The sequence below is a fragment of the Xenopus tropicalis genome, chromosome 5, assembly GCF_000004195.4.
Source record: "Xenopus tropicalis strain Nigerian chromosome 5, UCB_Xtro_10.0, whole genome shotgun sequence".
Classification (NCBI taxonomy): Eukaryota; Metazoa; Chordata; class Amphibia; order Anura; family Pipidae; genus Xenopus; species Xenopus tropicalis.
In genome coordinates this window covers 96,520,227-96,535,613 of record NC_030681.2, presented here as the reverse complement: position 1 = coordinate 96,535,613, position 15,387 = coordinate 96,520,227, and the positions used below count along the sequence as shown (strand labels likewise).

Below are 15,387 nucleotides of genomic sequence, written 5' to 3'. Positions count from 1 at the left end.
TTTTTTTTCATTGGTAAAATGCAAAAAATTTTTTTAAAGAACTGGTCTGTGTATTTAACTTAGAGGAAGATTGACTGTAATGTAGAACTATCTGATGTTATGTAATAGCATTTTGTGTCTTTGTTTCATTAGTATTGAAAAGCAAATTTAATCAAGAACAGGAAAAGACGCCCTATACCCAGAATCAGTCTATGCAGCTGCTAGATAGGATTATTCTTAGTCTGGCATGTTTTCTATTGCTTCATAGGGCATTTGTGATGTAAACCAGTTAGGATTAGATTTTTTGGGGGCGTGCAGTCATTTACTTGCCATATGTCCTAAAATATTTAGGCCAGATGAAGCGATATGTGCTTTTTCATGCGTATACATATTAGTCTCTCTTCCTTTTTTTTAATGTAATTAAAACAATTGTTAAACTCAATTACTCTGCATGCCAAAATCTTTAGAGTCCACTTTAGTCTAGTTATTTAGTTTTTTTTAAGCTTTGGATCATTGTTGGTATAGAATTAACTGTATTTTATGCTCTTGCTAAAGACTAGAAGAGATGATTGTGTAAAAACGTATGTGCTGTATTGTAGTGCAATGCAGTTACTATGTTGGCATAAGCTTTATGTCATTATTCTGTACACCTTGAAAACTCGTGATGTTCCTGCTGCTCATATGACCATACAATTCTCTTGCAGATTGTGCTTTAGCTGGAATCAAACATAGGACCACAAAATCACAATATATTTGATCTTCAGACCCCTTATGCTATGTATTGTGTTGTCACACAGGGAGGCAGTCAAACATAATAAGAATATCTCTAGTGGTGAGAGTCAGTGGCAGGCCAAGTCGGCCAGGCGCCCCCAGGCAACATGGTGAGCGGATGAGAACCCAGACTAGGGGTAGGCAGAGAGCTACATGCTTAACGCCCCCTGCGCTGTTGTGCCCAAGCCAGTTGCCTCTTCTGCCTGCCCCTAGTTGCAGCCCTAGTGAAAGCTGTAGTTTAAGCACCGTGATGTACTAATAGAGACTGAATGTGCAGAGGGTGTCAATAGCAGTTACAATAAAAGGCATTAGGAGTATTATTGCACATTCATCTCTTGATATCTACCTTAGATAAAATAGATTTTTATGAAAATTCCATTTATTGTATAACCATTTTACCGTTTTTACATAAGCATTTTTTCATTTTTGAATAATGTTGTTTTATAGAAATTCCTGAAATTCCTGAAAGCATCTCATTTTGCAAAGCACTCCAAGTAGCTGATTTTAGTGGAAATCCACTTACCAGGTAATGTTTTTACAAGTCTTTGTCATAGTATGAGAAAACAACTTGCAGTGTATACCATGTTTAATATGATGTTATGTGGGTCATGTTGGTTGTTTTTTTGAAGTGTCAATAATATTTAACCTAGTACAGTGGTTTACAAAACTGCAATAGTATACAAAATATTTTACATTTTTTTCAGGTAACAGGAAAGATTTGGTAAAGGGGTTTCTAGCTTATTTAGTTGCAGTATTTCTTCTTCACTGATAAATTGTCACTCACTGCCTTAATCAAGACTTATGGGTGTTGTTTTCTTAAGATGTTTGTGTAAAATTGTGTAATGTGAAATGTGTAAAATTGCAGACATGTGCCATATTTTCTATTGGACATTAATTTATAGGTCTATTTCAGGTATTGGGTTGGTTTTCTGTGATGTTACTGTTGCTAGTATAGAAAATCAACCAAACTGTAGTGGATGTTTAAAGGAGAAGGAAAAGCTAAGTCACTTGGGGGTGCCAAAATATTAGGCACCCCCAAGTGACTTGAATCGCTTAACTTTTACCCCGGGCTGGTGCCCCTGTACGGAGAGAACAGCACCAGCCCGGGGTAGCAGCGATTGCTTCCTCCTTCCTTCTTCGCCGCGCGCGCATGCGCAGTAGAGTGAAAAGCCGAACTTTAACAGAGAAGTCGGCTTTTTCACTCTACTGCTTGACTCTCAGTCAAGGCTTAGCGAAGGCGAAAGGAGGAAGCACATCGCCCCAGGTACTCCGGGCTGATGCGGTTTTCTCCTAACAGGGGCACGAGGTAAGCGATACAAGTCACTTGGGGGTGCTTAACATTTTAGCACCCCCAAGTGACTTAGCCTTTCCTTCCCCTTTAATCATTTTCATAAACCTTTTTTTTTCTTATAGTTTGAGTGTGCTTCTTCAACCTAACATTTTCCCCACCTGAACCCTGAAATGGGTTACAATTATTAGGCATATTATATGCCATATTTTATATACTGAACTTAAGCTAAGCTCAGTAACTGGCTACTGGGGGCATCTTCAAAGGCACAGATCTTCCCTGCTAAAGGGCTGTGGTTGCATTGTGTCGGTAAGGAAAAAAAGCAAATTGGACATAATGTCACACAAAACTCCAAAAATGGGCTGGACAAAATTATTGGCACCCTTAACTTAATATTTAGTTGCACACCCTTTAGAAAAAGTAACTGAAATCTGTTGCTTCCTATAACCATCAATAAGCTTCTTACACCTCTCACCAGGAATTTTGGACCACTCTTCCTTTGCAAACTGCTCCAGGTCTCTCTTATTGGAAGGGCGCCTTTTCCCAACAGCAATTTTAAGATCTCTCCACAGATGTTCAATGGGATTTAGATCTGGACTCATTGCTGGCCAAAAAGCTCTATCTTGGTGTCATCTGCCGACAAGACGTTTTCCCAGAAGGATTGTGGCTTACTCAAGTACATTTTGGCAAACTGTAGTATTGCTTTTTTATGTCTGTGTCAGCAGTGGGGTCCTCCTGGGTCTCCTGCCATAGCGTTTCTATTCTGTTTCAGCTGCTGTGGCTATGTAATTACTGATCCCTAGACTGTCCCAAGTCCCAGTGGAATGGCAATAACTTACATAAGGGCAGTATCCACAGATAGGCGACTCAATGGAAGACACGTATGAAGATCTTGAAGAAGTTTAATCTTGTAGTGCAAATCTTACAGTGACAAATCCATAGGTCAAAACGAAGTAGCTTTACCAGGTACAGAAAGATGGATGCAGCACATGCTTACAGATACTTGTCTGAAAGATACTGACTGTGGGAGGGCAGACTAAATGGGAGGAACCAAACTACAGGGAAGAGAGAGGGACAAAACTAGCTACAGGCAAACTAGCTGCTGAACATCATAACACATATATGTGGGACACAACCGTTTCATTTCATTTAAATGTCGACGGATAGTTTGCGCTGACACTGATGCTCCCTGAGCCTGCAGGACAGCTTGAATTTCTTTGGAACTTGTTTGGGGCTACTTATCCACCATCCGGACTATCCTGTGTTGCAACCTTTTATCAATGTTTCTCTTCCAACCACGCCCAGGAAGATTAGCTACAGTGCCATGGGTTGCAAACTACTTGATAATGTTGCGCACTGTGGACAAAGGCAAATCTAGATCTCTGGAGATGGACTTGTAACCTTGAGATTGTTGATATTTTTCCACAATTTTGGTTCTCAAGTCCTCAGACAGTTCTCTTCTCTTCTTTCTGCTGTCCATGCTTAGTGTGGCACACACAGACACACAATGCAAAGACTAAGTGAACTTCTCTCCTTTTTATCTGCTTTCAGGTGTGAGTTTTATATTGCCCACACCTGTTACTTGCCCCAGGTGAGTTTAAAGGAGCATCACATGTTTGAAACAATCTTATTTATCCACAATTTTGAAAGGGTGCCAATAATTTTGACCAGCCCATTTTTGGTGTTTTGTGTAACATGACCAATTTGCCTTTTTTCCTCCCTTTTTTGTTCTGTTCCATTACACACAAAGGGAATACACATGAGTATAGCAAAACATGTGTTACTGCAATACTTTTCTGTGAGAAATTCTGATTTCCTGGAAAAATTTGTATATATATATATATATATATATATATATATATATATATATATATATATATATATATATATATATATATATATATATATATATATATATATATATATATATATATACTACAACACTAAAAAATTTAGTGAAAAAATCCACTGTACCCTGCTCCAATAACAGATGTATCCTGCAGAATATTTATTATATGCTATATTTTATCAAAAATATCATTATAAAACTCTGTATCCCTTTGTACGCTGTCTTCTCAAAAGATAGGATGCATCGTACTTTCTCAGCATAATTTTTTTCTGTAGCTGGAGCAGTGAAGAAATGCACATGTTGACTTTATGGGGTCTTTTGTGGTTCTTAGATTGTTCTGTGGTTCTTCTGGTTGTTCTGTGCTTTTCTAATCATCTGGTTTAGAGGTCTGGCTAGGAAGACAACTGGATTGCCACACCTTCACTTTTGCAGAGTGCATATTACCCTATCACCTTTTTTGAGCAGGACAAAGTGAATTGTTTGCTTAATAATTTTGAGTGTTACAGTGTTGCTTTCCTTTACTTATTTAAAGAAAGTATTTTTGCACCTTTAAATGATCATGGAAATTTTATTTGACCTCTGATGTCGTTATCTTGTACTGTAATTATAATGGCTTTTTTTTTTTTTTTTTTGTTATGTCACCAGGTTGCCTGATAGTTTCCCTGACCTTGCAAGCCTTACTTGTCTTTCCATTAATGACATCTCACTTCAGGTGCTCCCAGAAAATATTGGAAAGTAAGTATGTAAAATCAGTGATTTGCCATTTGTTGGAAGCTAGTCTTGTTGTTGTGAGAAACATATAACATTCTGTGCCTTTTTACAGCACGCATACAAAATATTTAGAAACAAAAATAATGTAATCATGGGTAGAAGAACATAAGGCTAATGAAAGCATGTTCTTAATACCCATGAAACTAGTATTTTTGTGCCACCTCTACACTTTGCATACAGTCTTTTATCCAATCTGTGTAGAGTATATGTATAGGAGTCATTGCTGCTTTCTTTTCTTGCTCAGATTTGTTGCCCAACTCTAGTTACGCCCTGGTGATACTCAGTAACCTAGCTTTTTATATGGGCACTTTAAAGCTGAACATATACCTGTGAATATTAGTATGATTTACAAGATAAGCAGTTGTAGCTTTATATACAAAGAAGATTCTGTCCTGGACAATCAGAATAGAGTGACAGAGTAAGATGAGATGTAGCCACATAAGAGTTGAAATATAGTTTGACTTTTGGTAAAAACATCTGCACTGTGTTCCCTTTTCTATGTTAGATGCCTGATTATGTTATCACAAAACTGCAGCAACTCGGAGTAAGATATTGAAGTCAAATGATTGATGCTCACATCCTAACGTTGTCTCTTATAAAAACATGTACAATCAGATTAGGTTTAATACCCAACTGTTTCCCAGTTTTAATTCAGTTTGTTCCTCAGATGCTGAAAGATTCCCCACAAGACTGGAAATATGTTCTATCATTTAATGATATCAAGGTGTTAAAAAGTTGATTTACTTAGAGTATGTAAACCCAAAATAAAATGTCTCATGAAAGAAACTTTTTCTCAGCAACATTTTAATATTAATTACTTATGTTTTAGTAGTTTTAAAGTATACTGTAGCAGTAGCTGTCTCTTTATATTCCTGCCCTGGTGGCTCTTAACTTTTAAAAGTTAACAGAATCCAGGCTGCCTTGTACTTGTTGTTTCAAGATATCTATTTAATGAATGTATATACACACTTTGCTTATGAACATATTTTTTTTCATTAAGAAACATATTTTTGTTCACCCCTCATTCCCTCCACAATAGCTCCATTGGGCATATTGTAATGGCTGTTTATATATTCATACTATAATTGTTTATAAAACACATGGTATCACCACAGAAAATTTTCACATGGGTCTTATTTCTTTTAAATGGGACAAGTGCTATTATTATTATAATATGGCAGTTTTACGTATATTTGCTCTTTGCAGGGATTGATAATCATTCATGTTAGTCTCTGGCCTAATGGAATTCCCTATTATATTTGCACACAACACATCTCCTGGTAAAACAGATGTAAACACCAATGGCAATAACATTTTTCAGGTTGGAATCAAACTGGGCACAGCTAACCACTGGAATTTACAGTGATGCAAACAATATATGTTTTATTAAAAGTCCAAAAATCTTACTGCTTAGGGTTTTTGCAGGTTAGTACGCCTTTTGTGCAAAGTTGGACAATCTTCAGGGGCTGCCTAGACCAAATGCTAAAAAATTAGCAAGAGGCTTCTTATAGGATTCCTGGTACATGCAGCAGAGTCTCAGATCAGTTCACTTTGACCAGTACCATCCCTTCTGTGCTAAAGAAAAGGCAATTAATAAAGTATTAAATACAGGTTTTGCAACCCCCAAAAGTAATCTCCAGCTTATCCATGGGTATGCAATTAATAACATTTCTTTGTTTGCTAAAACAAACCTCTTCACAGACGACACTAAATAAATAATTAAAAAAAATATATATATATCCCCTTTTTGACACAAGCCCATTCAGTTAGTGTTTGTGCACCTTCCAGATATAAATATAAAGCTGTTATTGTTTCACACAAACATACCTGATTCCAAAGATTGAAGAGCACTATGATATTCCAACATTTTGAAATTTCACATGAAGTTAGCCATATTCTTCATTTCCCAGGGTGCCACAACCATGTGACCTGTGCTCTGATAAACTTCAGTCATAATTTCCTGGTGAGCTGCAAGTTGGAGTGATATCATCCCCCTCCCCGCAGAACAATGGGAAGGGAGCAGGATAGCAGCTCCAAGTAGGTATCAGAATAGCACTCAATAGTAAGAAGTCTGGCTTGGGAGTCCTCAAGTTACATGGGAGTAGAAGAAACAAAGAGTTACCCGAATTCAGTTCTAATAAGTAGCACTGGGTCTTTCCGAAAGCTCAGACTCGGGCACAATGCACTGACATGGCTGCCTACACACCAATATTACAACTAAAAAATACTTTTGTTGGTTGAAGAATAAAATTTTAAATAGCAGAGTGAATTATTTGCTATGTAAATTTAGTGTAATTTAGAAATAAAAAGTATACCATAAAAATCATGACAGTATGCCTTTAAGAGCAAACACACTCGGGAGATTGGTAGCCAGTTTTAGAAATCTAATGATTTGTCGTTTGGTAGAAAGATACATTAACCATTTTGGGTTTGTGAGAATATTCATACAGGTATGGGATCTCTTATCCGGAAACCTGTTATTCAGAAAGCTCCGAATTACGGAAAGCATGTCTCCCATAGACTCCATTTTAATCAAATAAATCAGAATTTTAAAACTGATTTCCTTTTTCTCTGTAGTAATAAAACAGTACCTTGCAATTGATCCCAGCTAAGATATAAATAACCCTTATTGGATGCAAAACAATCCTATTGGGGTTAATTAATGTTTAATTGATTTTCTTTTTTTTTTGACAGCCGTGACAGTTAGTTAATATGCACTATTTTCATTTTGGGTAAAACCTATACAAGGTGGACATCACTCTCTTCAGTAGACCCCCCGGCATTCTAATTTAGGATGTTGTATCTTGGTACCTAATGGCATGTTGGAGAGAAGATCTTGTAAACTGCAATCATTGAGGTTATTTTTCATAAATTTCAGAAATCTTTAGTAAAACCATTAATATTCGGAAAGCAATTACAGTTGGATAGTTTAGTGTAGAAAGGCACATTTACCATTTAAAAATGTATTTTACCTTAGGTAAACCTACTGTTAGTGGGAGTTTTTGACTTATACAAGTTAGCAATCTCTGCAAAATAATGGTTTTTCTCATTAACATCCTTCTCCTCCAACAGTTGCTTACAAGAACTTACAATTTGTAAATGTCATTTATCAGTCATTTATAACATAACCCTTATTTTTGTAACTTATGCTTAAAATTACTCTATAACCATCCAAGTGTAGGTGCAACACTGCATAGGAGGTTTTGATGATATTTTGTGGGTCAAACTTTATCCTAGAAATTCTGATCCCCCCTGCTGTAATGTAAATAGTTACATAGGGTTGAAAAAAGACCATCAAATTCAACCCTTCCAAGTGAACCCAGCACACACAAACCTATACTGACCTATCTATACACTCACATATATAAACTATATATACCAACATCAATACTAAGGGGCTGATTTACTAAGACACGAATTTGAATCCGAATTGGAAAAATTCCGATTGGAAAACGAACATTTTGCGTCTTTTTCGTATTTTTTTTCGGCGCCTTTACGACTTTTCGGAAATTGTCGCGACTTTTTCGTTACCAATACGATTTTCGCGAAAAAACACGAGTTTTTCGTAGCCGAACGCTACGAAAAAATCGCAACATTTTGCCCAACTTTCGGAATGGCTACGAGAAAGGCGCCACTTTTCACGTAAGTTTTAACGCTACAAAAAAATTGCCAGATTTTGCGCAACATTCGGATGGCAACGAAAAAGTCGCAATAATTTTCCGTAAAAATCGCCAAATACCGATCATTACGAAAAAAACGCAATCGGACGCATTCGGCCGGTTCGTGAGTAAGTAAATGGGCCCCTAACTGTAGATATTAGTAACACACTAGCCTTGAATACTATGCTTGTTCAAGAACTTATCCAGGCATAAACAGAATTTCCTTTTACAACATCTCTAGGAAGGGCATTCCACAACCTCACTGCCCTCACTGTGAAAAACCACCTACGCTGCTTCAAATGAAAGTTCCGTTTCTCTAATCTAAAGGGGTGGCCTCTGGTGCGTTGATCGTTTTTATGGGGGAAAAAAAAAGAACATCCCCTATCTGCCTATAATCCGCTCTAATGTATTTGTACAGAGTAATCATGTCCTCTCGCAAGTACCTTTTTTCCCAGAGAAAACAATGCCAGATAAAGTTGGATGGTGTGTTTTATTTGTGCATCTACATCTGACAGTGAGTTTATTTCAACAAAAAGAAAGTCAATCACCATCAGAAAATATCTTGTCTGATGCAGGAGCAGCAATGCAGCATTCCCTTCTGACTGGCACATTACGTCAAATGGCAAATCTTCTGTGTAGTTTCCACATTAAAGCATTCCCATTTTGTATTTTAAACTCACGCAACTACATCTGACTTGTATGCATTCTGTTGATCCAACACCATCCTACAAAATCTCCCAAGTTTGTTTAGGCTTTACCATGGACTGGTCAGATGTCTTTTCACCGATGTTGTCATGCTTAAAAAGGATTATTATAAGACTGCAGTACTGACCTCTTACCTCTTATGAAGTTATCAGCTTTTACCTGATACTGTGGGGCAAATAATGTGTCATTGTGAAGTAGTTAAAAATTAACTTGTTCTAAGAGAAATTACTAAAGTGTCTTGTGTGGGTTGAAAGAGCTGGTAAGCATTTTTTTTTTAGCTTTCCCTTTATTTAAATAAAAAACGTATAATTTAAAAATAGCTAAAGGGCTGCGATATGTTGAATTAAAAACCAAAGTAGAGTGTCATCTTTCCTATAGTGAATGAAAACATCTATATCTTTGATCATGATATAAAAAATGAAAATGCTTTACCTGTCCTTATATGTTCTGTCCGTTCTCATTTCAGCAAACTGGCTTATGGCTGAAAATATATATATATATAATAAATTTATAAGAATTGCATCACTCACATGTATCAGAAATGCTGGGCCTGGGTGAAGTGATCTATGTATGAAATTTAGCTTCCTTAAGCTTTTCTGCTTACTTGTGCAAGTATTTTTTTATTCTTCCCCGAAAATATGAAGTTATAAGAGATTAAAGCAGATTATACAGTATTGGATAATGTCTTACTGTTGGTGCTCCATTTAGCCACAAATAAAGCCTTTTAAAATCTGGCTGTTACTATGGTGACTGATGAAAGCTTAGCATACGAAGAACCAGAAAGGTTTATATGCTTAATCTATGATAGCGAGGATGTTCTAAGTAGGAATATAATATCTTATATATATTTCTACCTATTGTGGTTTTATTAGTTTCATTCTGTCCATATCACAGTTTAACAAAATATCATCTGAAATTTTGCGTTTAAATAATCTTTAAACCAAAAACAAATAGCCTTCTTTTAAGAAATACCAATTTATTTGAATATGCCATTAAAATAAAATAGTGGCAATTGCATTTTATGGTTGCAGATCAATATTCTTGTTTGAGTCATAGTTGCTAGTGAAGCCTTTTTCTTGTCTGCTCATATAATTAATTTATCAGTCTGAAGTGGGGAATGGCAACTTTTTCATTTGTCATATCACTTTCTTTATGTTGCTGTTCTGGTTAGAGAAAGCAAAAGCTAAGGGTCATTTACAACAAGCACAGGTACTCTAAAATGGATGCAATGAAAAGCGCATTTTGTGCGCATGATTGCTGTCCTACATCTTCTGATCAATGGTAAGCAACTGTGCCTAATGATTTAAAGGAAACCTTGGTGCTACTGCCACCCTTAACATGAAGGCAACAAGCAACAAGCTGCTGTTTTTAAAGGAACAGTAACACCAAAAAATAAGTGTTTTAAAGTAATTAAAATATAATGTACAGTTGCCCTGCGCTGGTAAAACTGGTAAGTTTGCAACAGAAATGCTACTATAGTTTATATAAATGAGCTGCTATGTTAAAACGGGGGCAGCCATTGAAGCTGGGAAAAAGGAGAAAAGGCACAGGCACATAGGAGATAACAGATAAACTTTGTAGAATATAATGGGGTTTTATCTGTTATCTGCTAAGTAACCTGTGCCTTTTCTCCTTTAAATGGCTGCCCCCATGGCTACACAGAAGCTTTATTATATAAACCAGTGCTGTCCAACTGGCGGCCCGCGGACCCCACTCTGTGTGGCCCCCCACCTGTCTGGCTGCTTTGATGCCTTACCTTTGTGTTAACTTTAAATGGTATCAGTACTGAGATTAACTGGCCCCTGCATGGTTAACACCTCAGATTCAGGCTGTAATCCCCAGTATTGTTTAAAAATTTAATCCCCTGTGTTGTTCACACCTTTTCATCTCTGCATTGTTCACCCCCTGCAGTGTTCACACCTCAGGCTCAGGCCCTAATCACCCCCATTGTTCCCCTGTTCACACCTCAGCAGTAGAAACCCACAAATAAACCCTACACACTTTAAAAAGAACATATATTGTGGTGGTACTGCAATTAAAAAGTTTTTTAATATATAGTTATTGTGCAGACTGTAGGAGTAGTGCCAGCATTGTCACTGTAGGCTGCCTGTGTGTGCCATACTCTGCCTGCCCTATGCTACCAGTGTGTGCCATACACACAGGCAGCATAGGACAGGCAGAGTATGGCACACACAGGCAGCATAGGGCAGGCAGAGTATGGCACACACTGGCAGCATAGGACAGGCAGAGTATGGCACATACAGGCAGGGTAGGGAAGGCAGAGTATGGCACACACACACACAGGCAGGGTAGGGAAGGCAGAGTATGGCACACACAGGCAGGGTAGGGCAGGCAGAGTATGGCACACACAGGCAGGGTAGGGCAGGCAGAGTATGGCACACACAGGCAGGGTAGGGCAGGCAGAGTATGGCACACACAGGTAGGGTAGGGCAGGCAGAGTATGGCACACACAGCTAGGGTAGGGAAGGCAGAGTATGGCACACACAGGCAGGGTAGGGAAGGCAGAGTATGGCACACACAGGCAGGGTAGGGCAGGCAGAGTATGGCACACACAGGCAGGGTAGGGCAGGCAGAGTATGGCACACACAGGCAGGGTAGGGCAGGCAGAGTATGGCACACACAGGCAGGGTAGGGCAGGCAGAGTATGGCACACACACACAGGCAGGGTAGGGCAGGCAGAGTATGGCACACACAGGCAGGGTAGGGCAGGCAGAGTATGGCACACACAGGCAGGGTAGGGAAGGCAGATTATGGCAGGTTTTTGCTGTACTACCACCATTAATACGGCTATGGTCATGCAATAAAATGGGTGTGGTGTCAAGTGGGTGTGGTTTTAAAAAGGGGAGTGGTCAAAACTAGCTTCCATAATCGGCCCTCCACCACGGAGGCCGGAAAAATTCCGGCCCTCGGTACCACAGAAGTTGGACAGCGCTGATATAAACTATAGTAGTCTTTCTAAGGAAAAACACACCACTTGTACCAGTACAGGGCAGCATTACATTATATAGTAATTACTTTTATACACTTTCATTTTTTGGTGTTACTGTCCCTTTAATGCACGCTCCTGAAATTAAGCAATCTCCTCTCTGAAAATACTAGATGCCTCTTGCATCAAAACACAGGTGCATTTTTGTCCATTTTGGTGTATTGGGAGCCATTGCAGAGGATGCAATTAGAACACCCGCAAGTACCCTGTAGTTATGGGAAAATATATTTTATGGATAAAAAATGGCGATTTTTGTGTCTGAAAAATTGCATGTTGCACTTACATTCATAAATGATGGCTTATGTATGACCTATATATAAGGCGATCTCTAGTGATGAGCAAACATTTTTCCAGATATGGATTCACAGAAAAATTAATCATCAAATGCCCATAATTGGTGGAGTGAACAGACAGAATCATTCATCACTAGTGATCACTGTAATGTTCTAGTGCTTGATTTATAATATGAGTATTGTATGTTTTTTTTATGTACAGTACAGATAATCTTCTGAACTTGTAAGAAATCTTTACACCCTGCTTAAGGTGGAATTATAGGGAATGTGTTTTAACATTTAAAATAAATGTTATTTTCTTGTTTATCACAGTGGTGGAAAAATATAATAGTAACAACGTCAATTTCTAAAGTGTGTAATTGCACAAAAATCTGTGTCGCGGTTGTACAAAAATATTGTGGTTGTGATCCGAAAGTTACCCAATTTTCGTATCCGATAATCGTAAATGATACGAAAATCTTTCTGACTTTGAAACTTCAGGGCATGATTTTGGAAGCCATCTGTAGGACTCAATGGCACTCTGCAGCTCCAACCTGGCCTAAAGATAGTCCAAAACCAAAGCTTGAATGAATAACAAAATTTTCGTTGTTGTTGCAAAAAGTACAACTTTTTCGTGGAATAACGAATGTATCATGAAAAAGTCTGACTTTTTTAACAATATTATCGTTAACAGTACGAAAACTTCTAAACTTATATACTATTTTTTTTCTAATCGTGGTCATCATGCTTTAATGAATGGGCCCCTTAGTATGTTATAGAATGTACTATTTCTAGCAACTTTTCAATTGGTCTTCATTATTTTTTTATTTTTTTTTTATAGTTATTGAATTATTTGCCTTCATTGTCTACATCATTCCAGCTTTCACATGGGGGGTCACTGTCCCCGCTAGCCAAAACACTTTTGCTCTTTGAGGCTACAATTTTTTTTTTTTTATTGTTACAATGTATACCTTATCTTTGTATTTAGTACTTCTTCTATTCATATTCCAGTCTCTGATCCACTGCCTGGTTGCTAAAGTAAACAGAACCCTAACAACCAGAGGGCTGCTGAAATTTCTGCAGAGAGTTGCTAATCAAAAAGCTAAATAACTGCAAAACTATAATAAAATGAAAACCAGTTGCAAAGTGTCTCAGAATAGCAATGTCTACATTGTATGAAAAGTTAATTTCAAGGTGAACAACCCCTTTAAGAGCAGGGTTTAGTTCAGACATGTAGGAGCTATTTCTGCTGGAACCCAGTTGTGCAACTTATCTGTTAGAGCAGGGCATTAGATTCAACCTGTGCCTGATCTTGTAAAGAAAGAGAAAATGTTTTCTGCAGGGAAAGGTGCCAGGTCTGCAGTGAGCTTAAAAAAAAGTCCTAAATTATTTGTTGTACAATGAAGGGAACATTTATTTTTTAAGGGTACAGTGTTTCTAGTAAATTCATCTACCTACCTTATTTTCTTAAACAGAGGTGTCTTTGCTCTGATTAAAATTAGGGGCCTGCTGAGAGAAATAACAGTACTGCAGTTGAGAAGTAGATTGTCATTAATGCAAATTAATCAAAAGCTCTTAATGCTCTACTTGTTTTCTATTTGTAGGTAATAAAAAACATTTTATTGATTCATAGTATTATATTTACAATAATGATTCCATGTTGCATGTACATTACATTTAAGTTGTACCTAGTGCCTTCTACAGTACTGGTTAATTTAATTTTTGTGTTCTTATTTTAGTTTATCCAACCTGGTATCTCTCGAGCTAAGAGAAAATTTGTTAACGTTTTTACCAGAGTAAGTTGATATGTATTACACTGTATTATTTCTTACTAAATCAGTCGGTGCAAGATGGCTCACACTTTAATATGATTTTGTGACATATAAAGAGGACTAGCTATGCATATAACATTCTTAAAGTTTACTAGCACCACCTGTTATGTGTCTGAATGCCAGAACAAGTTAGCAGTATTAGAGAGGGCCACACAATACATGGAATTACATAGTTAGTTACATAGGGTTGAAAAAAGACCAGTGTCCATCAAGTTCAACCCATCCAAGTAAACCCAGCACACCTAACCCACACCTACCAATCTATACACTCACATACATAAACTATAAATACAACCACTAGTACTAACTGTAGATATTAGTATCACAATAGCCTTGGATATTTTGATTGTTCAAGAACTCATCTAGGCCCCTCTTAAAGGCATTAACAGAATCTGCCATTACCACATCTCTAGGAAGTGCATTCATCATTTTGTTTTAAGTACAATGTGAATTTAATTAAAAAGAGGAATATACTTCCCGGCTAAGTTAAATAGCTAGAAGTAATATAATTTCTAAATGACTTTTAATACTCCATGCATTACAATAACCATTACTTGGCTGGAAGTCTCATTATGCTTAAATATTAAACTAGTGACAAGCCTAAAAGTACATTACTGATTTTATTTTTGCGTAAATGTGTTAATTGAGATACATCAAGAGAAAACAAATGTTTCTATTACCACTCTAGGCTCAAAATGTGCTGAAAGGCCTCAGGATTAGAAGCTTCAATTTTGCCTGTCTCTTGATGTACTGTGAGCCAGCTGTGCATTGGCACTAGTAAAAAGACAACCCCATGCCCCACTTCAAATAACACTTAAAATTCAACCTTATCACACAAGTGAATGCACTGGATAATATTCAGATGTGGGCATTTTAATTGTCTTTAAGCAGCATCTGTTCCTTTTACTGGATTAGTAGAGGGAAATTTAGTGCTGCCCTTAGGTTAGGGTTTCACATTATTTCCTCCTTGTAAACACTGAAAAACACAATAATTTTTTCCGCATCCCCTTTCAATTGCTTTATAAGACATATTGAATAATAGCCCAGTTTTTTCCAACACTAAATGTATTTTTTAACTTTAATGCTGAAATCTATTAATAACATTTTATTGAATGATTCCCAGAACATATGACACATGCCTGCTAAAGCACATACTATTTTCAGTTTGCCTCTCTCCTATTTAAAAATACCTGATGACTGTACCCCTTTATACACTTTTTGGTAGAGTGACTGATTTAGAAATGTACTATACCT

At 37.3% G+C, this 15,387-nt stretch overlaps 1 protein-coding gene across 1 annotated transcript in view; it reads left to right on the top strand.

Moving 5' to 3' along the window:
- Positions 1-15,387, top strand: part of lrrc1 (leucine rich repeat containing 1) — a 68,006-nt gene that overhangs the window by 35,536 nt on the left and 17,083 nt on the right. The window contains exons 3-5 of the mRNA NM_204055.1: positions 1,198-1,276; positions 4,533-4,622; positions 14,041-14,097. Of these exons, the coding sequence (NP_989386.1) occupies positions 1,198-1,276; positions 4,533-4,622; positions 14,041-14,097 (226 nt within the window). The remainder of the gene's footprint in view (positions 1-1,197; positions 1,277-4,532; positions 4,623-14,040; positions 14,098-15,387) is intronic.